At 37.0% G+C, this 19,480-nt stretch overlaps 1 protein-coding gene across 1 annotated transcript in view; it reads left to right on the top strand.

The window, feature by feature from the left end:
- Positions 1–19,480, top strand: part of CACNA2D3 (calcium voltage-gated channel auxiliary subunit alpha2delta 3) — a 689,427-nt gene that overhangs the window by 475,307 nt on the left and 194,640 nt on the right. The window contains exon 13 of the mRNA XM_050959084.1: positions 15,991–16,008. Coding sequence (XP_050815041.1) covers positions 15,991–16,008 — 18 coding nt within the window. The remainder of the gene's footprint in view (positions 1–15,990; positions 16,009–19,480) is intronic.

Here is a 19,480-nt window from a genome sequence, read left to right as displayed (position 1 = left end):
TTTGCACTCATTAGAAAGAGAAAACTGTTGGTTTATGTAATTAAATTGATGTTACTGCTATTTTAGTTCCAGTTCAAGACAGAGGACAGTGATAAGATACAGACAGATGTGACTTAATTAACCAGTTTAAAATTTATCAATATTTTGCTTTTTTAGGAATGATTCTGTTATTTAAAAATAAAACCCTGAATATTCCTTTATGTCCTTAATTAGTATACGTAAAATTTAGCTTTATTTAATACATTTACATTATAAAACATTTATATATTCCAGAGTAGTGCAAGATTTTCAAATGGGCAAGCCATGCTTATTACAGATAAATTTGTGGTAAAACATGTTGTCTTCTTTTCTTTATTTCAAAATATTACTTTGGTACCTTTGTTCCTTTTGTTTTTCTTTTGTCTCTTTTTACTAGAGCTTCTCTTCTTTTAATTCTCACATATCTTGAGAGAATTATTTTTAAAGATAGAAATTTGAATGTTGGCTTTCATATTTATTTTATGACTCTGTTCACCATAGCAACCTTTATGTTTCCTTCTGACAGGAACATTTTGCATGCAGTTCTAAAAATCGGTTCTCAGTCTAATGCATTCTTGACTGAGATACTTTGGTTACTGCAGAATATGTAGTAGCCCAGTAAAACAATTATATGAACAAAAGAAGATTTAGTATTTATCCCCGCAAAAACCATGTGCAAGTTTCTTCTGAGGTGAGGCATATCATCACCCTCGTAATACTTGCATTGAAATCTTAGCATCAGGTGATTGGATTTATTGCCTCCTCTATGCACATAACTCTCCATAATATCAATAGGAATTACATGGGTCTAGGGAGAGGAGAATAAACTTCTATGTTGTAAAAGTAAGTTGTCAAGAGAAGCTTGAAGCAACTGAATAAGTGGAATCCTAAGTAGGAAGACTAAAGAGAATCTTTAAAAAATCTGTGCTAAACCCTGACAGTGAGTTTGACATTTCTTTCTTTGTGTACCCAAACTCTCATGGACTTCAGTGGGAGCCATGGCATGTATATTCAAGCAATGTAGAAATATCCCCATAGTTTGGACATCGGAAGAAGTAAACCCATATTTTGTACATATGGAAAATCAAAACTATTTTTCAAGTATTAGATTTTATTGTATTTTCTGCCCCCATAATCAGTTTACACTGCATTGTACATATCCTGTGGTAAATATTGATGCCGCTAGTGTACACTGGAGTATCTCTGCAAAATCGAACCCCTACAATCTCAGGACAGATGGGTTTTAACTTTACTTGCAGAAAAAAGGGTAGTGGCTGCTTTAAGCCCCCTCCCCACCCCCCGTGGGAGGGAGTGGCCAGTTGGGGATTGGAAGGCATCACTTGAACTGGTGGGAAGGCTGGTGGAACTTAGGTCAGACATTGGCCCCTGTGCACCTGAGAGAGGGTATATAACCCTATTTCTCCAGCCTGAGCCCCCTCTCCCACCCAGATTAGCAGCTCCCATCTTCCGGCACCTAGGACTACCGTTTTTGGTCTACTGTGGGCATTGAACTAGTTGTCTTTTTTAGGACTTGAAAGGAATTTTACCCTCACCACCAGATTGGCTAGGGTGTGATAGGATTTTTCGCCTTTCCCATAGCAGCTCAGAGACCCTTTGGGATAGGTCAAGAAATAAGGTTCAAGATATCACAGTTTAGCAAGTGGCATGTGTCCTTTGCAGATACTAATTCAGTGGGGCATCTGCTTCCCTGATAAAACTGGAATTGGAAGTTGACTATGGGGAAGGTATCCCTAAAGAAGCTGGGGAGGGTATTGGGGCTCCTAACATCTGATAGTGTGGAGAAAACAGTGGGGAGTGGGGTCCCAGCAACAGGCTAGGGACCAGCTGTGAAGGGGTTCAGGGCTGATGGCTGCCCTTCCCCAGGTGGAAACTATTAAGGAAGGAATCATGACCTGCACTGTATGAGTTATTGCCAGATTGTTCCCAGATGAGTTAATAAAGTTGCAGCCTAATTAAACCACATCCTTTGCATTTTGCCTTTCCATGTGTCTGGGACAGTGTCCCTGCAATTTCCAGCAGTAACCCATTAGCTTAAACACTGACATTGTTCAGGATATTGTACCCCAGTGAATCCATAGTTCACCTCCTCTAAGAGATACTAGAGTCGGACTTCCATACCATCTTGTTTTCTTTTCCAGAAAGGCCTTTCATTTTTTTAAATTCAGGTGATACAATAAGGAATATACTTTTTGGACTGTATTACGTAAATGAATGCTACAATCAGAATGACACATGGCGAACTTTTGATAAGTCCATCATTGTGAGAGGTTAACAAGAGATTGTTTAGATTGTGTTGGTAATCATTGTGAGTCAGCCCTAAAACAGATGTGAAAACTTGGAGGGATTTAGAATTTTCTTTGACCAAAAGGACAGAATATAGTGAAACATGACAAAATAATCAGTATAACATGCTTAAAACAGGACCTTTGAAACATTAGCTGGCAGTTGCCTGTTGTATGGCTTATTCTCCACAGCCCCAATTCAGAAAAGCATCCCTATTCAGGACAGCACTTAACATTATTGACTTAAATAGGACTTAAGCACATGCTTAGTTTGTGTTTAAATACTTTCGGGAACCAGGACCCTCAAAGGGAATAGAACAGCTTAGCCAATGGGTGTGATTTATGCTTTTCTGCTGGTGTCACTAAATCAATTGATTACCTTGCATGCCACCATATTTCACATTACTGCTAGAAGTTCTGCTTCCCAAAGCAAAATTTCTGACACAAGGGTCCAGTGTCAAATGCTACTGGTCCACATTTTGTGACTTTTACAGCATAAGCTAGTCATAATGTAGTCAAACTGCATCCACAACCCCAGCTGTTTATGAATTTTCCAGAGAGAATCACATTCTTATATGCTAACCATTTGGTAACAAATGGTTTGCCTAGGCTCCAATTCAGCAAATCATTTGAACACACGAAACACACAAGTCCCTCAAGTCAGTAAGACTTTAAGCACAGTTCTAAAGTTATGTATGTGCTTAAATGCTGGGTACATAGGGTTGGACTTCTGAAGTGAAGGTCTTACAATGCAGAAACCAAGGTGTTAATTATTGAATAATTTTACTTAAAGGTACAGTAGAACCTCAGAGTTATGAACACTTCAGGACTGGAGGTTGTTCGTAACTTTGAAATGTTCATAACTTTGAACAAAACGTTACGGTTGTTTTTTAAAAAGTTTAAAACTGAACATTGACGTAATACAGCTTTGAAACTTTACCATGCAGAAGAAAAACGCTGCTTTCCTCCTCTCCTTTTTTTTTTTAATAGTTAACACTTAACACACTACTGTACTGCATTTGCTGGGTTTTTCACCCACTCCATTGCTGCTTGATTGTGTACTTCTGGTTCCAAATGAAGTATGTGATTGACTGGTCTGTTTCTAACTCTGAGGTTCTGCTGCAGTATGACAGTGCTTGCAACACTGATAGTGTAACTTTAACAGTGAATATAAAATAATGATATTTTCCTGTCTCTCTAGTGACAGAAATCAGATTTTTGGGGGTCTCCAGATAATTGTGAGCATAATTTGGATAAATTTAGTGTTCCTCCTTCTGCATGGTTCCTGCAGATGGAAGCCTGATTTTGGATTCCAGAGGTCTGATATCCAAAAGGATCTGTGTTGTTTTAGCAGCTTTTCCTTTCATATGTTTTGACTTCTTGGTTTATTGTAAAGGAAAATAAATTGAATATTATTATTAATTATTTGTATTACTGTAGCACCTAGTAGCCAAAGTCATGGACCAGAACCCCATTGTGCTAGGTGCTGTACAACCACAGAACAAAATATAGGATGTAGAATGTAACTGTGAAGTCTAGAATGTATTCTAATAACTAGTGAGTTGATCAAATAAGCCTTTTTATCTCTAGGATTTGGAACCAGTATTAAATCATTTGTAACATCATAGCATGAGGAAGTTGCGCAAGTCCAAGCAATACATCTTTTCCAGAATCAAGTTATATGTTTGAATTTGCTATGGGTGCCCAGTTTATTCATTATTTTACAGAGAAATTGAATGCAAGAGTGCCAGCTGTGGAAAATATATCAGAATTAAAATTGTCCTGACTGGGTAAACCACCACGGGAATTTGCTGTGGAAGATATCACTCGTAGAAATCCCTTTGACAGAAGTTTCCATTTAACAATAGAATGTTGTTCACAAGGAAATCAAGTTAACATTGAAAATGGCTAAAGAACAATGTATGAACCCCTTGAATAATTATTTCTTAAATGATGCCAATAAAATAAAAAGTTTTGAAACCTAAGTGCTGTCTAAGGAAAAGAAGAATGAAGGACAGATTGAAAAGGAAGCCTGTAATGACACTGTCAAATAATTCTTTATCATAGGCCGGCAGGCCTACAGCTCTAGAAGAGCTACTGAAAAAGCACCTAAGAGTTAATGTTGTAGGTTAATGCTGCAATCAAGGATCAAGTCCTGTGAATTCACATGCCTAAGGAACAGTAGTAATAGGGTGCAACTTCAGCGTAACCCTAACTTCCCAAGATTAGCCACATCCAGCTGTTCTCTACACTATAAGGTAAAAAGATTGCCAACATTTAGATAAGGAAGGAATGTGGCCAATACCTGGTGCCTACTTCACCACTTAGAGTTAAAGGTGTAACTTCTTTCCAACAGGCACACAATATATTTGAGATGACTTTATTCTTGATTTCTCTTGTGTACAAATGTGATTGGTTCATTCAATTGACATTTCAGATCAAGCCCATTGGTACTACAACTAAAAAATATGAAATCTAGAGTTTTAATGAAATGACTTCTCCTGGAAGATACTGCAGGTGCTGAACAATGCTACTGATTAGATAGAAATTGCATCCTGAGATTTTCCTTCACTTGCCATGGGATGCTCCCAAAGCAGTAATAAGGAGCAGAGCTATCAGTCACACTGATGAATAAACAATTAGCAAATCAACAACTTCAGACTCAGCTGGAAAAAAATATAGAATTGTGTCTTGGGTCATAACACTATGGGAAACATTCTGAGAATTGAGAAATAAATTTAATTATAATGAACAATTCAGAGTATGCAATTAGAATACATTAAGTTTTTATTAGGAGAAAGTCAACACATCTGATAAAGCATTAGCCTGGCTATTAAAAAGGGGAAAAAAATCTGAGAACTGAAACCTCTTCAGGGATCGATGTCCATATTACCAAAGAAATGCAGTCTGAATTTTCTGAGCCTTTATCAAAAACATAGCAGTCTGAACAAAAATAGTATGTCTCACAAATAGTCTCTTACTTTGATTTTATCTATTTTGTCCACTCAAGAAACTTAAATAAAATAATCATATACATGAATGTAGGATAGACGATCAAAACACTGACTTCAGGTAAAGTGGTAGGTGCAGATGGATTCTGTATCAAATCCTGTGAAAACTTTTCAAAAAAACTGACACCTGTGTTGCCTTAGGTGTATAATCATATTTTGATTGCTAACTCTCCCTACTTGATGAATGATTGTAATCCCAAACGAGGGAAGGCCAGTTGATGATTGTAAAAACTGCAGACCAATCTCCATCTTTAATGCTGATGTAAAAATCCTGGCTCAGATCATTGCAACCTAACTGGATATGGTCATGGGTGAACTGATTCACAGAAATCAGGCCAGATTTGTGAATAGCCATCATGGTTTGGACAATATGAGAAAGTTGTTGAATTTACTTCCATCTGTCTGGTTGAATCCTCAACAACATTTAATAATCTCTCTCAGTCATGAGAAGGTCTTTCAGGAAGTAAAGTGGGACTTTAATTAGGATGCAGTGGATTATGACCACTTACCTTGGATTCATATCTTCAACTCAGAAGACGAACAAAAAACATGGATGCCTTTAAATTCAGCCTCCTTCTGGGACTGCTGACATGTTGAATCAGGTTAATTCTCTACTCAGAATATTAAAATTGGAGAAGTGGAACACAAAGTTGCTTTATATGCAGAATATAGCCTGCTATTCTTTTCCAAACCAGCCCAGTGTGTTCCATATGTACTGTGGGTAATTATGGCACATGGAAAAATGTCTATGTAACAAATCAATATGCCAAAATAATTAACAACGGGTTTTGGAGCAGACCCTCAGAAAATAGAGAAAACAATTGCCATCTGCCCTTTGTCTGTAGTTACAGACATTTTTAGATACCAAGAGATTCAGCTGTCTTCCACTAGTATTTCTGTTTCCTGTAAATTATCTCTGTAAATTAACTGCCTCATGCACTAGAAAGATCTTGTTATTAGCTTGCTGAAGAGAATGAATGTGATCAAGATTGTTATTCTCCCCAATATTATCTGTCTTGCAACTATTCTCCTTAGTCGCCTATCAAGCAATTTCACAGTTTCCTTGAGAAGCTTGATCTTTTTGTTGCCTACTTTTATTTGAGAAGATGGGAACCCTAGGGTAAAGTGGTCTATCCTGTTGGCCTTAAAGATATGGACAGACTAGCACTCCCTAATTTTAAAGTGTGTTACTAGGGCTCCCTACTACATTAAAAAAAAATACTGTCATAGTCCACCAAGCCAGGATCATTGGATCCAAATGGAAAGCAATCTTCTAAATGCATAGCATTTATAATGTGAACCACTGAATATCATCACCCTTAACCCAGATCAGTTTAGTTGACCATCCTTTTGCAGGTCTGGCCTTTAGACTCTGGAAAAGAATGAGAGGGAAAAAGCCACTATCTTGGAATCCATCTCACCTTTCAACTCCTATAGATGATATATTCAGGGAAATAAAGACTATACACCCATTTGATTATTGGACTCCTCAGTCTGGGCTTATGGAAGTTGCTTCATGTTTTTCAAACTACTGTTTATTAAAAACATGACAAAAATACATTTTTGCACCTCGTATCATCTAAGGACAACTTACAAACATTGCCTAATCATTTATAGAAATGCAGGTCAGGCATCGAATTGAAATATATTTCCAGGTAAAATGCAATAAATATCAGTTAGGCAGTTATTCTTCTGAGTGGTCACCTTTGTCACTCATGGCTATACCCTAAAATTATCTCCTTTTGGGGAGTGTAATTTATATCTGATACTCAAATTGTCAAAGTTCAGCCTACCTTTAGATCCGGCCACTTACTTATAGGTGGTGATTATGCTATTGCCCATAAGCGAAAAAAGTGCCCACAATTGGGGAGGGGGGGAATCTAACTCCTACAGTTTTTGATTGAGTCCAATGACTGAGGAATGTGGTGGTGCTGGAAAAACATTTCACAGTTAAATAGTACAGAACTGTTTTAAAGATACTAGGCCATATTCTCCATTGCCTTGGTTTTTGTGAAGATATTTACACTTTGAAGAGTGGTGAGTGAATGAAGGTATATGATTTGCTGTAGTTTTATACTCCCCTTACACAATCTTTGGTTACTGTGATGCTTGACCCCTCTTTCTTTGTTCAAGATGCGGAAGGCAGTTATTTACACCAAAATCAAACCTAATTTATGTTATGAGATTTAAAATTGGGGTTGTGGCCAATTTAGTATTCCCTTTGTGCCTTTTAATATGTAAGTTTACAACTTTGCCACTTATGGAAATTGGACCATAAATAGGTTATAATAGGATATACTTCATTTATTTACTGATGGGAATAAGTGTTTCTAGTTTCATATTGGAAGAAATATAAGACTTGTGGAGTGTTTTTTGTTTTAGTGGTTTGTAAGTTAATTAATGCTAATATGATTTAAAAGGCAATGAGAGCAACTAGCAAAGAAAAAGCATACAGAATATCCTGATAGATATTGTTCTGTGAAGGGAAAACTCCACTGGGCTCTTTAATGCACAGAGTCATGTCTGTGATAGTCATTATTCATTAATTCCAAGGTCAGAAGAGATCACTGTAATCGTCTAGTCTGATCTCCTATGAAACACACGCCATAGAACTTCCCCCAAAATAATTTCTGAGCTGTATCGTTTAGAAAAACATCCAATCTTGATTTTAAAATGGCCAGTGACAGAGAATGCACCACAACCTTTGGTAAATTGTTTCAATAGTTAATTACTCCCACTGTTAAAAATTATGTCTTATGTACCCCAGGAAGGTTGTGAAGTGACAGTTTTTTTCTATTCAGCTGGACTCTCCTGTTAAACAACAGCCTCAGACAAAGCAAGAACAATTAAATTTTCTCCATACTTTTTTTCCTTTTCTCTCAGGTATTTGTTTATCTTATCTTTTATAAAATTAAGTCCTGTGACACTGTGGTCCTACTGCATCATGGACATATATAAATGAATATATACTATTCAGTAGGATCCTGAAAGTCTGACCTCTTGCAAAAAAGGAACTTGTTGAAAAATGTTTTACAATTTATTTTCTTTGTAGTATCCATTGTTTTCAATACTTTGTAAAATGATTTAGAAGATCAACCATTTCTCTTCAGAAGTTTTTTTTATCATACTTCGATTTTTTTTCTTTTTTTCTTTCATGTAGTTTGATGTATTTTGGCTTTAGCGTGATTGTTTTGTGCACTAGCACAATCAGTGATGCTCACTGAATATAAGAAATAGAAGGCAAACCCCCATAAGTCTGGGCAGCAGTTAGGCAGCTTTGAAAATTCTTAATTACTGGTTATCTGTAGCTGCAGAGCCAGCAAAGGGAATACAAACCAATGTTTTGTATTGGTTTCAACTAATCAGGGGCTATTGTTTTTTTTTACGATTTTTCTCTTGTCACAAAGTATTGGAAAAGGTTTATTTAAACAAATGTATGTTACAATCTACAGGGCATTTCTTAATAATTTTAAAGCAAATACAAATTTTGGCTTATAATATTTTAATGTATCTGTTGGCTGTAATTAAATGTAGAAAAATGGTTTAAGCTAGTAACATGCAACAAATTTTTGTGGAAAATTCTTAGCCAATGAAGCCAATAATCTAAACATCAATAGATGTATGCAAAGAGGAGGAATAATAATATTAATCTTTCATACCGAAGCTAGATAAAGGTAATACATTAAAAAAAAAGCCAATCATTGGTGTATTATAAAGACTGTTAATATGAAAACCAAGAGTAAAGTAGATGATTTCCCAAACTAATTCACAGTTAGATAGTAGGCTAATGAGTATGCTGGCTTTGCCAACATCAAAGTATTTTGTAAGGTTTTAAATAATAGGGTTGCTGTCAGGATTAAACTAAGAAGTTTTTTTTTTAAGTTAACTATTACTAGTAAGGTCTTTATCACAAGAGTAGTTTTTTTTTTCCCCACAGGAGTAGTCAATGGAAATATTCCTGTGATGAAAATTACTTGTGCATGTGGTTGTCCGGCAGGACCTTGAGAAAATTAATTCTAAAAGAATCTTAAAAATCTAATTATCTTTTCATCACCCATGCTCTTAGTTCAATCTCTGCTGATCTTGCATTATCAAAGTCAATGGGAGCATACCTACTCCCTCTGCACTTCACTCAGCATTGACAATGAAAATAGATTAGTCAATTTCACCTTTTTACAGTCTCTGGTCAATCAAGTATATCAACTTCACGTCAATAAGATGTATGAGTTTGCATGCAATAATGATATAATGTTTGAGTTGCAACTATTGTTAAGGAATATTCATATCAAAATTAAAAAAAACTGTTTGAAACTTTTTTAAAAATTACATGAAAATATGATTAGGGGATTTTAATGCCTTTCACCTGTAACACTTACATGTTTTGCCTAAACTCATGTTTTGCTTTTAAATATTCAAAGCTTCCCCTATTTACTGTGGTTAAATGTCTATGTGAAAGCATTTCCATTATTCTGGGAAATGTAAAACTAAAATTCACCACTATCTGTTGTAATGCAGAAAGACTAGGTAGGTGAGATAATATCTTTTTATTGTTGGTGTAGGAGACAAGCTTTTGAGGTCTGGAGAAAATAACCAGAGTGTCTGAACTAAATACAAGGTGGAATAGATTGTTACACATAAGGCAAGGGTTCTCAAACGGGGGGTTTGGACCCCTCAGGGGGTCGCAAGGTTATTACATGGGGTGGGTCACAAGCTGTCATCTTCCACCTCAAACCCTGCTTTGCCTCCTGCATTTATAATGGTGTTAAATATATTTTAAAGTGTTTTTAATTTATACGGGGCGGGCACACTCAGAGGCTTGCTGTGTGAAAGGGGTCACCAGTACAAAAGTTTGAGAACCACTGGCACAAGGGTTTCACACATACTGTGGGAGACCACTTACAATGAAGTGGGCAATTAAGGGTTCGCACGCAGTTAGGTGTATTGCAAATGGCTATAATGAGATGAAATCAATGTCTGTTAAATCCATGGGTATTTTATTGTCCAGTAGAGTTATGAATTTAAGTTCCCAGCCTTGTCTTTTGAAGGAGTTATGCAAATTTCCTTTGAGAATGAGGACTGAGCAGAAAATAGTCATCTTATAATGGCTAGGCAGGTGATGAGTTGCGATTGCTGCTCCTGATTGGCTAAAATTTTGCACTTCCTATTATGTTTGATGTTTTTTTTACTTCACTACTCAACCCGGCCTTACTATTTGTCTCACATACCGGTTATGTCTTGTATTTTAGACTGTAAGCTCCTTGAAGCAGCGACTTTCATTTACTATATGCTTATACAGAACCCAGCACAATAGGGCTCTGTTTTGGTTGGGTTTGTAAGCACTACTGCAGTATAGGTGTTCAGTACGACTAATAATACAAATTAAGTTTGAGAATAAGTAAACAAAACATGTTATGGCTCCAAAGGCATTTTGTTGTCCTGCACGTCATTAATTGCTCTGTATTGTAAACTTTATATTATAAATTCAGTACTTCAGGAATTTGAAAGAAAATATTAAAAACAGAGTACCACATTCTGCTCTCCTGTGCAAATACCCATTCGGGTCCCAGGAAACTTCACGAGGTGAACCTTTCAGAGTTTGTTCCAATCACTCTATTGAGTCTTCTTCACAGCCAGCCAATGGCAACATGACTTGTGAGGCAGCTACTCTGCCAAGCAAGACACAGGAAGGCTTTTCATTTAGCACTAAGGGTATGTTTGTGCTGCAACTGAACACCTGCAGCTGGGCCATGTCAGCTGACTCAGGCTCATGAGGCTGTTTAATTGCAGTCTAGACTTTCAGGCTCGGGCTGGATCCTGGGCTTTGAGACCCTGCAAGACGGGATGGTCACAGAGCCTGGCCTTCACCACAAGCCTGAATGTCTGCACCATAATTAGAAAGCCCTGTCACCCGAACCCTGTGCGCCTGTGTCAGCTGATATGGGCCAGCTGCAGGTGTTTAATTGCAGTGTAAACATACACAGAGAGGCTAGTCTTCCTTACAGAAGTTACGGGGAATTGTGATCAGCCTTCGCTGGCTTCCACAGATTTGGACTCCAAGTACTTTCTCCAAAGAGCATCATTAACATTTGCACAAAAAATCTGCAGAGTTCAGAAGAAAGCATGCTGCAGAATGAAGATGCTGCCTACTCCTTCTCTTCTGCCCTTCAGAATCCCAACCCAATGGAGTTGGTGGGGGGGGCGGGGCGGAGGGGCTTCTAAAAGGTGTATTTTGTTAATGTATTAATTTGCCTGAAAGGTATAAGGCATGACAAGTTTTGAAGCTGTATTGCGATTATATGTTGAATGTAGTGAGAGAACAATATTAATAAGTCCTTAAAAATTATTCTTGAGTGTCGCATGAAAAAATGCTGACACTGAAAACAAATAAAAATAGAGACTGCTTTTAAGATAGGGTCTGGGAGAAACAATTTACGGTAGATGCAAGTAGAATAGAAACTGCTACAATATGCGTTTGAGAGTCAGGAAAAGATCATGTAGTTTATTGAAACATTGCTTTTTTGGCAGTGTGTGAGCAAACCACAGGAATCAGAAGTACCCAGTGGGTTTTACACAGAGGCATGCAGTTGTTAGAGTCTGTAATAACAGGTCCAATCAGTGGACTAGTACGGTTACTGTTAGAGAAAGTATTTGTTTCCTATGGCTTTCCAGAAAGAATAATGTCAGGCAAAGAGACTTAGTGTATTGGAAAGGAATTTGTAACAATTATTAAACTGAATAATGTGAATTGTTCACACAGAGTATCTTGTAACAGCCAAGCTTCAAACCAGCATCAGAATGAAGATTTATCTGGATTTCACAAAGGCTGATTTTTCAAGGAAAAGGCCCTGGTCCTGAACTTAGTGACTCTGGCTGAAAAGTAGCAAAGTCCAGCAAAGTCTGATGGAAAATAACCCTCATTTGATGACTCTGATATATTCTTAATCCAAATTTTGATGTCTAATCCTTCAGAGGATAAACAAAGCAAACAGATATTCCTCCATTTACAGGAAGGCTGTAACAGGGAATTGATAAACCACCCTGAGCATCTGAATTACAAATATAGGGCCTGACTCTGCAAACATTAACTCGTGAGAATAATCCCAGTGAAGTAAATATGATTGCTTGTATGAGTAATGGTTTACAAGCTCTAGTCCACAATTTTATATGGTGATTGCTACTAGAAAATTCCTCATCTTTTTTCCATGTAAATGTAACTCTCTAAATAAATGTCTCGTATGGCAAAAGGCTTGACCAAACAGGCAAAACCCATATATGGTAGACAGGATAGGATCATTTAGGTGTTAATTCCAGTTCTGAAATCAGTTAATCAAAAACCTCTTTAAATACTGTAAAGAAAATGATTAAATTGTATCTATTTCATTTAAGTAAAGCAAACTGGATCTGACACAGTTGAACTTCCTAGTTGCTTGGAATCCAGGTCTAAGTTTTTTGTTGTTTTTTTTTTACTTAAGCCCATCTCTGCTGAACATTAGTTAGTTAGTGGGCATAATGCTGATTTTTCTTATTTAGTTTTCATCTAATCCAGAAGTCAGGATTTCTGAAATGATAATGTTGTTGGTGACTAGTCAACATTCTCCAGTGATATGATGTCATTCCTTCAAATACTGTTTTGGAGGGAAGTATGTACAAGGCAGATGATTATGAAAATATCTAAGATGGCAATGTCCAATGATTCAGACAAACCTTGGAGCTTCGAAGGTCTGTGTTTTAGGGGTACAACTTTCTGTTTAGTGCATCTATCATTATAGTTTGACTAGTCTGAGTCGCTGGTAGAAATGATGCTCTTTATTAGTATGATAGTTACCAAGAAAGAGCAGGTGCAAAGCAAAGGCAGCACCAGAAATAGAAATTTAGATGTTCATGTTTCAAAATCCTCCTTTTGTCTGTAAAAAGAGACACTTTGTGAAAAAAGAAGCATTTCCACCCATGAGTCAAATGGTTAATCAAATGAGAGAATAATAAGTAGATGCCTGTTCAGAAAGGCCCAAGGCAGTTCTAACTTGCATTCTGGCTGTTTAAGCAGGATTTAATTATGGAAATTTATTTTACAATTAATCAAACATCTGTAATACCTATAGCAAGTTGCACATAGCATTCTATATAAGCTGTTACTCAAATACAAACATTTTCTTAGAGAAGTACACATACATCCTCTAATTTGATCATCTTTTGCATTGTGTTAAAGATTTCATACCTGTATCTATTACTCTTTCCTTAGATTGGTGTTGTTTTGTCTTTTGAATTAATTTATAAAAATAGAGATCTGGTGGTTGCCTTTATAATACAAGGTGTGGAGTAGGAGTCACATGACAGATCTCTTTAGTGCCAGCATGTGCGCTGGAGGCAGAGGATACAGGTGAGAAATGAGCAGCAGGCAAAATTCTGGATGGGAGCTCTTTTGTCATCTGTTATAATTCTGGAGCACTGTAGGGGTTGTCATAAACAGATAGCTAAGGGTTAATGTCTCTTTCACCTATAAAGGGTTAACAAACAGTGACCTGCAAACACCTGACCAGACGACCAATCAGAAGACAAAATACTTTCAAATCTCGTGGAGGGAAGCCTTTGTTTGTGGGTTTTGGGTTTAGCTTTGTTCTCTCTGGGTCCTGGACAGGACTAGAGGTGCAACTAGGTTTCTGCCAATCTCCCTGCTACAGTCTCTTATCTATTCAGAATTGTAAGTAAGAAAAGGCGGTCATAGTCTTTTAATTTGTTTTTTTTTTTTTCCATTTGCATATGTGTACTTGCTGGAAGTAGCTTAAATTGTGTTTCTGCTGGAGAAAGTTTCTTTCTATTGTTTATAGTTAAAAGACCCTGTAACTTTTTGCCATCTAAAGTGCAGAGATAAACCTTTTACTTTTTTCTTCCTTTTTTATTAAAAGATTTGCTTTTAAGACCTGTTTGATTTTTTTTCTCCTAGTTAAGGTTCAAGGGACTTGGTGGGGAGAAGGGAAGGATAAATTTTCTCTTTGTGTTAGATTCACGCAGTTTGAATCTGTATGGCCTCTGGGTGAGGGGGAAGGTAACACTCCTCTCGGTGTGGTGATTCAAGAAGTTGAATCAGGCGATCTCCTAGTGTTCCCAGGGCGGGAAGGAGCTGGGAGGAGGAAGGGAATGGTTTATTTCCCTTTGTTGTGAAACTCAAGGAATTTGGGTCTTGGGACCCCCAGGGAAGGTTTTTTGGGGAGACCAGAGTCTATCAGGCGCTCTACTCTAAGTCCTGATTGGTGGCAGCCTATCAGATCTAAGCTGGTAATTAAGCTTAGGGGAATTCATGCTAGTACCCATATTTTGGACGCTAAGGTCCAGAATTGGGAATTATACTTGACAGGGGTCTATTAACTCAGTATAGATTCTGAAGTCCTTTTGTGCTTTGGTCTTTGTTCACCTGCATGTTTCTGTGCTCACCTGATATCTATAAAAGCAGCTATTCCTACTGGAAGTAGAAATGTTTCTGAGAAGGTGGATTCAGCATGGGGTTGGATTTACTATCAATGATGAGAATTTCTGTTTAGCATTTGAAAAAGATGAAAGGATTGAAAAGGAAGTTAGTGTAGTGTTTTGTACCCCTTTATGATCTACGTTCCTGACTCCTGTGCACCACCAGCAGTGTGGTTTATTTTCTGGAGCTACAACAAAACCCAGTGGCTGATCTTTAATGAACAAGGTACATAATATGTAATGGAGTTTACAGACTGCTCCTCATACCGTATACATGAATTATTGCTCACCGCATATACGATGGACATATTTAGGGATAAATGATCATCAACGCACACTTTGTCTTCAGGCAAAATGGCGATATTTGTTTCTGTTGATATGAGGGTTTTACTGATGGTACTCAGTTTATACACAACTTCCACAATGAAATCATTAAATGTCCACAAAGAGAATTTCTACCTTATCTAGAACCCTTTACATTCCATTTTAAACATGGCCTCAATTTACAAGGAAACAGCATTGTGATATAGATACACATATACACACATGCACACAGTATATTTGTGTCTCTATGCATGCATACATATATAGACATACTATATAGTCATGTATAGATCCATACACACACACATTTTTATAAGCACATGGTATGTTTATCATTTTACAGTAATTTCGTATTACTTATCTGTTTTTTCTCTTTACATATATCGTGGATATTGAAATTCTCAGCTTAAGTGCGATTAACCCATCTTATTTTGTATTCATCATACTAAGTGAACAATAAAGAGCAGGTTCAGTCCTTTATAAAACCAGAAAGATTGAATTTAAAACTTCAACTTTCCTCATGATGAATTATATTTGTGTACAGGAAGATGGAACTTCACAATTCAAGTGTGATACCATATCTATTGGGAAAACGGTCCTTGTCCTAGCACTGTGGTATTTTAACAAATTGCATGGTGCTTGTGATACCTAACAGAGAAGCTGTCAAATCATATTAAACCTTCTTTTAATGTAGCCCCATGTTTGTACAAAAAGTGGAATTAATTGGCATTGTAAATTTAATTTCTATAGTTGCTTCCCGTTGTTCTTTGTTTTCTTTTTATTACTTTTCTGATTTTATTAATAAACTAGCTGTCACATTTCAAACTAATTCAACATATAACGATTGCTTGTTCTGTTTTGTTGTTTTCCAGCTCCCTCAGGCTCAAAAGGTAAACTACTTTCAATCAAATCTTAATCATTCAAAGAAATCACCAGCGCTTCATGTTTCCACAGTGTTGTGAATATGGTACAGTGGCAATCAGTGAAATGGTTCACCATGTCAATGCTCCACTGAAATGGAGCAGCAAGTAACACAGCTGACATCAAAGCCGTACATTGTGAGCAGCTCAACCACCTGCTGAGAGCTGCAATTCAAATACAGTGTAACAGCTAATTGAACAAAATGGACAAGCAGTGACCTGCTACTTGAGCACAACAGGGGAGCCATTTTGTCAGCAATTGGAAAATAACAGGCAAACATCAAATTGACATGATTAGCCCAAGTGAACCATCCATAGGCCCTTGCGTTCTCTGCTGGAAGGGCAGTGAAACCCATGGCCTTTCACTGGTCCCCATTGTATTGTCTATCAAAAAGCCTCTTGATACATCTAACATAATTTGTCCAAGTAGATTTCGTACAGCGTGCTCTTGTTCTTGTACAGCTTCCGCACTGATATGGTATGATACCAGAGTCACCATTGCATGTCAAGATATCATGATGATTGTGACAAAAACATATCGCTTGATGCCTGTTGCATCATTCTTGTATAGTTCACAAATATAATCAAAACTTCAAGAAAATACAATAATCACCAAATTTAGGATATTATTTTGTAGTTTAGGTGCAATATTATAAGATCAAAGAGTTTAACAGACTTACCTTGAATTGAAGTTCATAACACACTTTCAGAATGAAAAGTTATACATAAGTACTAAGTATTATTATAACTAATAAATCTTGGATGAAGATGTGAATTCAGTTCTAAATGAGAGATACAGAACAAATGCTCTTTTTAATTAAAAGTCTGTTCAGAACGAATGGACACCCAGAAGCTTGCAAATCTGTAAAAGATTGCTTAATGTGTTTGAATTTATTTCTGTATGATAGCATATACATTTGAGAGATCCTTATTCAGGGATTTCAAAAAAAATCACATTTCCAGCTCTACAGATAACATGCTGTCATGTGACAGTGGGTTACATTCGCAGTGTGTTTTTATTCTCTGACAGTGATGGCAGAATACACAGTGGGCACCGAGTGTGACACATGGTAAAAAATAGGTGGTTTAAAGAATACTTTCTTTTTAGCTTCCTGGAAAAGTGGTGGGAATCAGACTGTCTAACTTCAGCTACAGGACAGCCTTTTTGTTTCCACCCATTTGTCTAAGAGTGTCTGTGAAATGTTTCTCTAACAATCTGAACACAGAAGAAAGATGGGGTTACGAGAGGCTGGTTCATAAATACATATCCCCTTCCAGCTTTTAAAAATGTTTGGCAGATTGTGTCATGTGATTTCGGGTCATGTGTCCTGGTGTGCTACAATGTTGAAGAATCAAATAATGTTCCACCAGAAATTACTATTGTTCTAGGTCAGTAAAAACTACACCCAGCTTACATACAAGACCTCAAAAGCCATTTTTCAGTGCGTTACCCATAAAACAGATTATTGCAGAATTAAAGCCATATGCATTTTTTGCTAGACTGTGCCCTACTTTCAGGGAAAGGGGGAGGGGAAAGAGGACAGTTACAAATAATCCATGAGGGCTTTTGATTTTTCACCTACCAAGAATATGGTATTTTTAAAATATAGCTTGGTTAACTTTAGAAAGATTATAGGCTTTACTGTGAGATATACTTGTTCCTCATTCTGTACTGGCTGTATAACTTGTGGCAGTCCTTGCCAGTTCCCTAATATGCTCACAATGAGGCTTTATATTTCTGATTTGTTTGGTAATATCATACCAGTCTTGCCCCCACTATCATGCTTCTTTCCTCGGTTCCCAAATTCACTTGACTCCAATCTCTCAGCTGCTCTCTTGCACTTCACAGCACTCTGAGTCAAAACAGTGACCTTTATATACAAAGTGTGTCTTTCATGCTGCTCCTCCCAAGCCTAACTCCTGCCAGTTCTTCCACTGGCTGAACCTCAGCAGATGTCTGGTATCATATCAGAATTCCTCTGGTACCCTCATTCTAATTTACCATACTGCAAATGAAAGCCTAATGAGTCAGTTGAGGGGTGCAATCTGGATTTATGGTCAGCCTAAAGCTGCAAGATTAGTTTTTATGACTGACCAGCAGCTTGCTGCAGCTCTGTATCAAGCAATGCAAAGTTGTTTGTTGGCTAAAGTAAGTCATGATGTGAAATTTCAGATGTAAATAAGGCTTTGTGGGTAACTAATTCGGGTGCTTTTTTCCCATTACATGCAACACAAGAAAATGTTTAATATCCAGAATTTTTTTTTAGCAAATCAAGTCATGGTGAGCACGTTCCATATCAAGGGAGGCTTTGCTGTTTGCAGGGTGAAGGGGAGCAGTACAGGACTGCTGCACATCTTTATGAATAACTTAGTCCCTAGTGCATGTGTTCTCCCATATGATGACTGAACTTGTACATGGCTTTTGTTGGAATCTGTGTATACTCTGTGAATGTTTTCTCTCTAAACATTGCAAACAGTCACCTCTCTCTAAACATGCTCACTTTAATCTTTTGATGATCTAAAATAAAAATGTACCATCCAAGTTTACCTTTAGCATTTTACACTCATTGTAAGTCTCTTGTCAACTTTATAAAATCTTTTGGGTCTTTTTGCGTGTAACAACTTTTGGAGACAGTAAGTGTGTAGTCATTGTTCTATAGCCATTAACTACCCACTTTGAAACTTGTTATATTTTAGTTTGTCTGTGGGAATGAAATACAAATCAAAATCTAGTGTGTAAATTACTGTGCTATGCACTGTGGAACTAATTATTGTGAATTCAAAACTGGACTGGAGGTGACATGAAGTGGGTGCAGTTTAAATCAGCTATTTACTGTACTGTGGTATTTGTCTTTATTAAGATTTTTGTGATTTTCCCTGAAATGGGAATGGAAAATACCATAAATACAGTAATAAACTTAACTGTTATAGGTAAAAAAGGTTCTGTTTTTAATATTGGCCAACGAAAAAGGAGAAAGAGGTGTGGCTAGAATCATCCATCAGAGAACACATCGAAGAATGCAAATAACAATAGTTTAAAATAAATCTATAATGTAATCATTTTGACAAAATTCAAATGTTTTCAGTTATGAATTTCAAAAATTCTTGGGCAAATGTTTGTATGGAGGGGAAATGACATTTTTCTCAAATCCATGGTTAAAGTGAACCACAGCTTCCAACCAGTTTTGAACAGCAATTGATTCACTTGGGCTTCATAGCATAGCAAAAGCTATTCCTCTTTAATAGCCCAACAGGGTGTTTTGTTTCCTGTTAGAAATAGCTTTACTTGCTTTCTTGAACAGAAACAGCAGGGTTCGAGATCTGTTGTCCTACTCTTGCTGTGGTATTTTGTTCTACTTAACTTGTATGAAGAGGCAGAAGTGTATGAATTAGACACAAAAATGGAGGTAGATAGTTAGTTATAAGAACATGTAAAAGTTTT

This window comes from Gopherus flavomarginatus, chromosome 6 (genome assembly GCF_025201925.1).
Source record: "Gopherus flavomarginatus isolate rGopFla2 chromosome 6, rGopFla2.mat.asm, whole genome shotgun sequence".
Taxonomy (NCBI): domain Eukaryota; kingdom Metazoa; phylum Chordata; order Testudines; family Testudinidae; genus Gopherus; species Gopherus flavomarginatus.
Note: the sequence above shows the minus strand (reverse complement) of the source record. Positions and strands in the feature narration are given on the sequence as shown.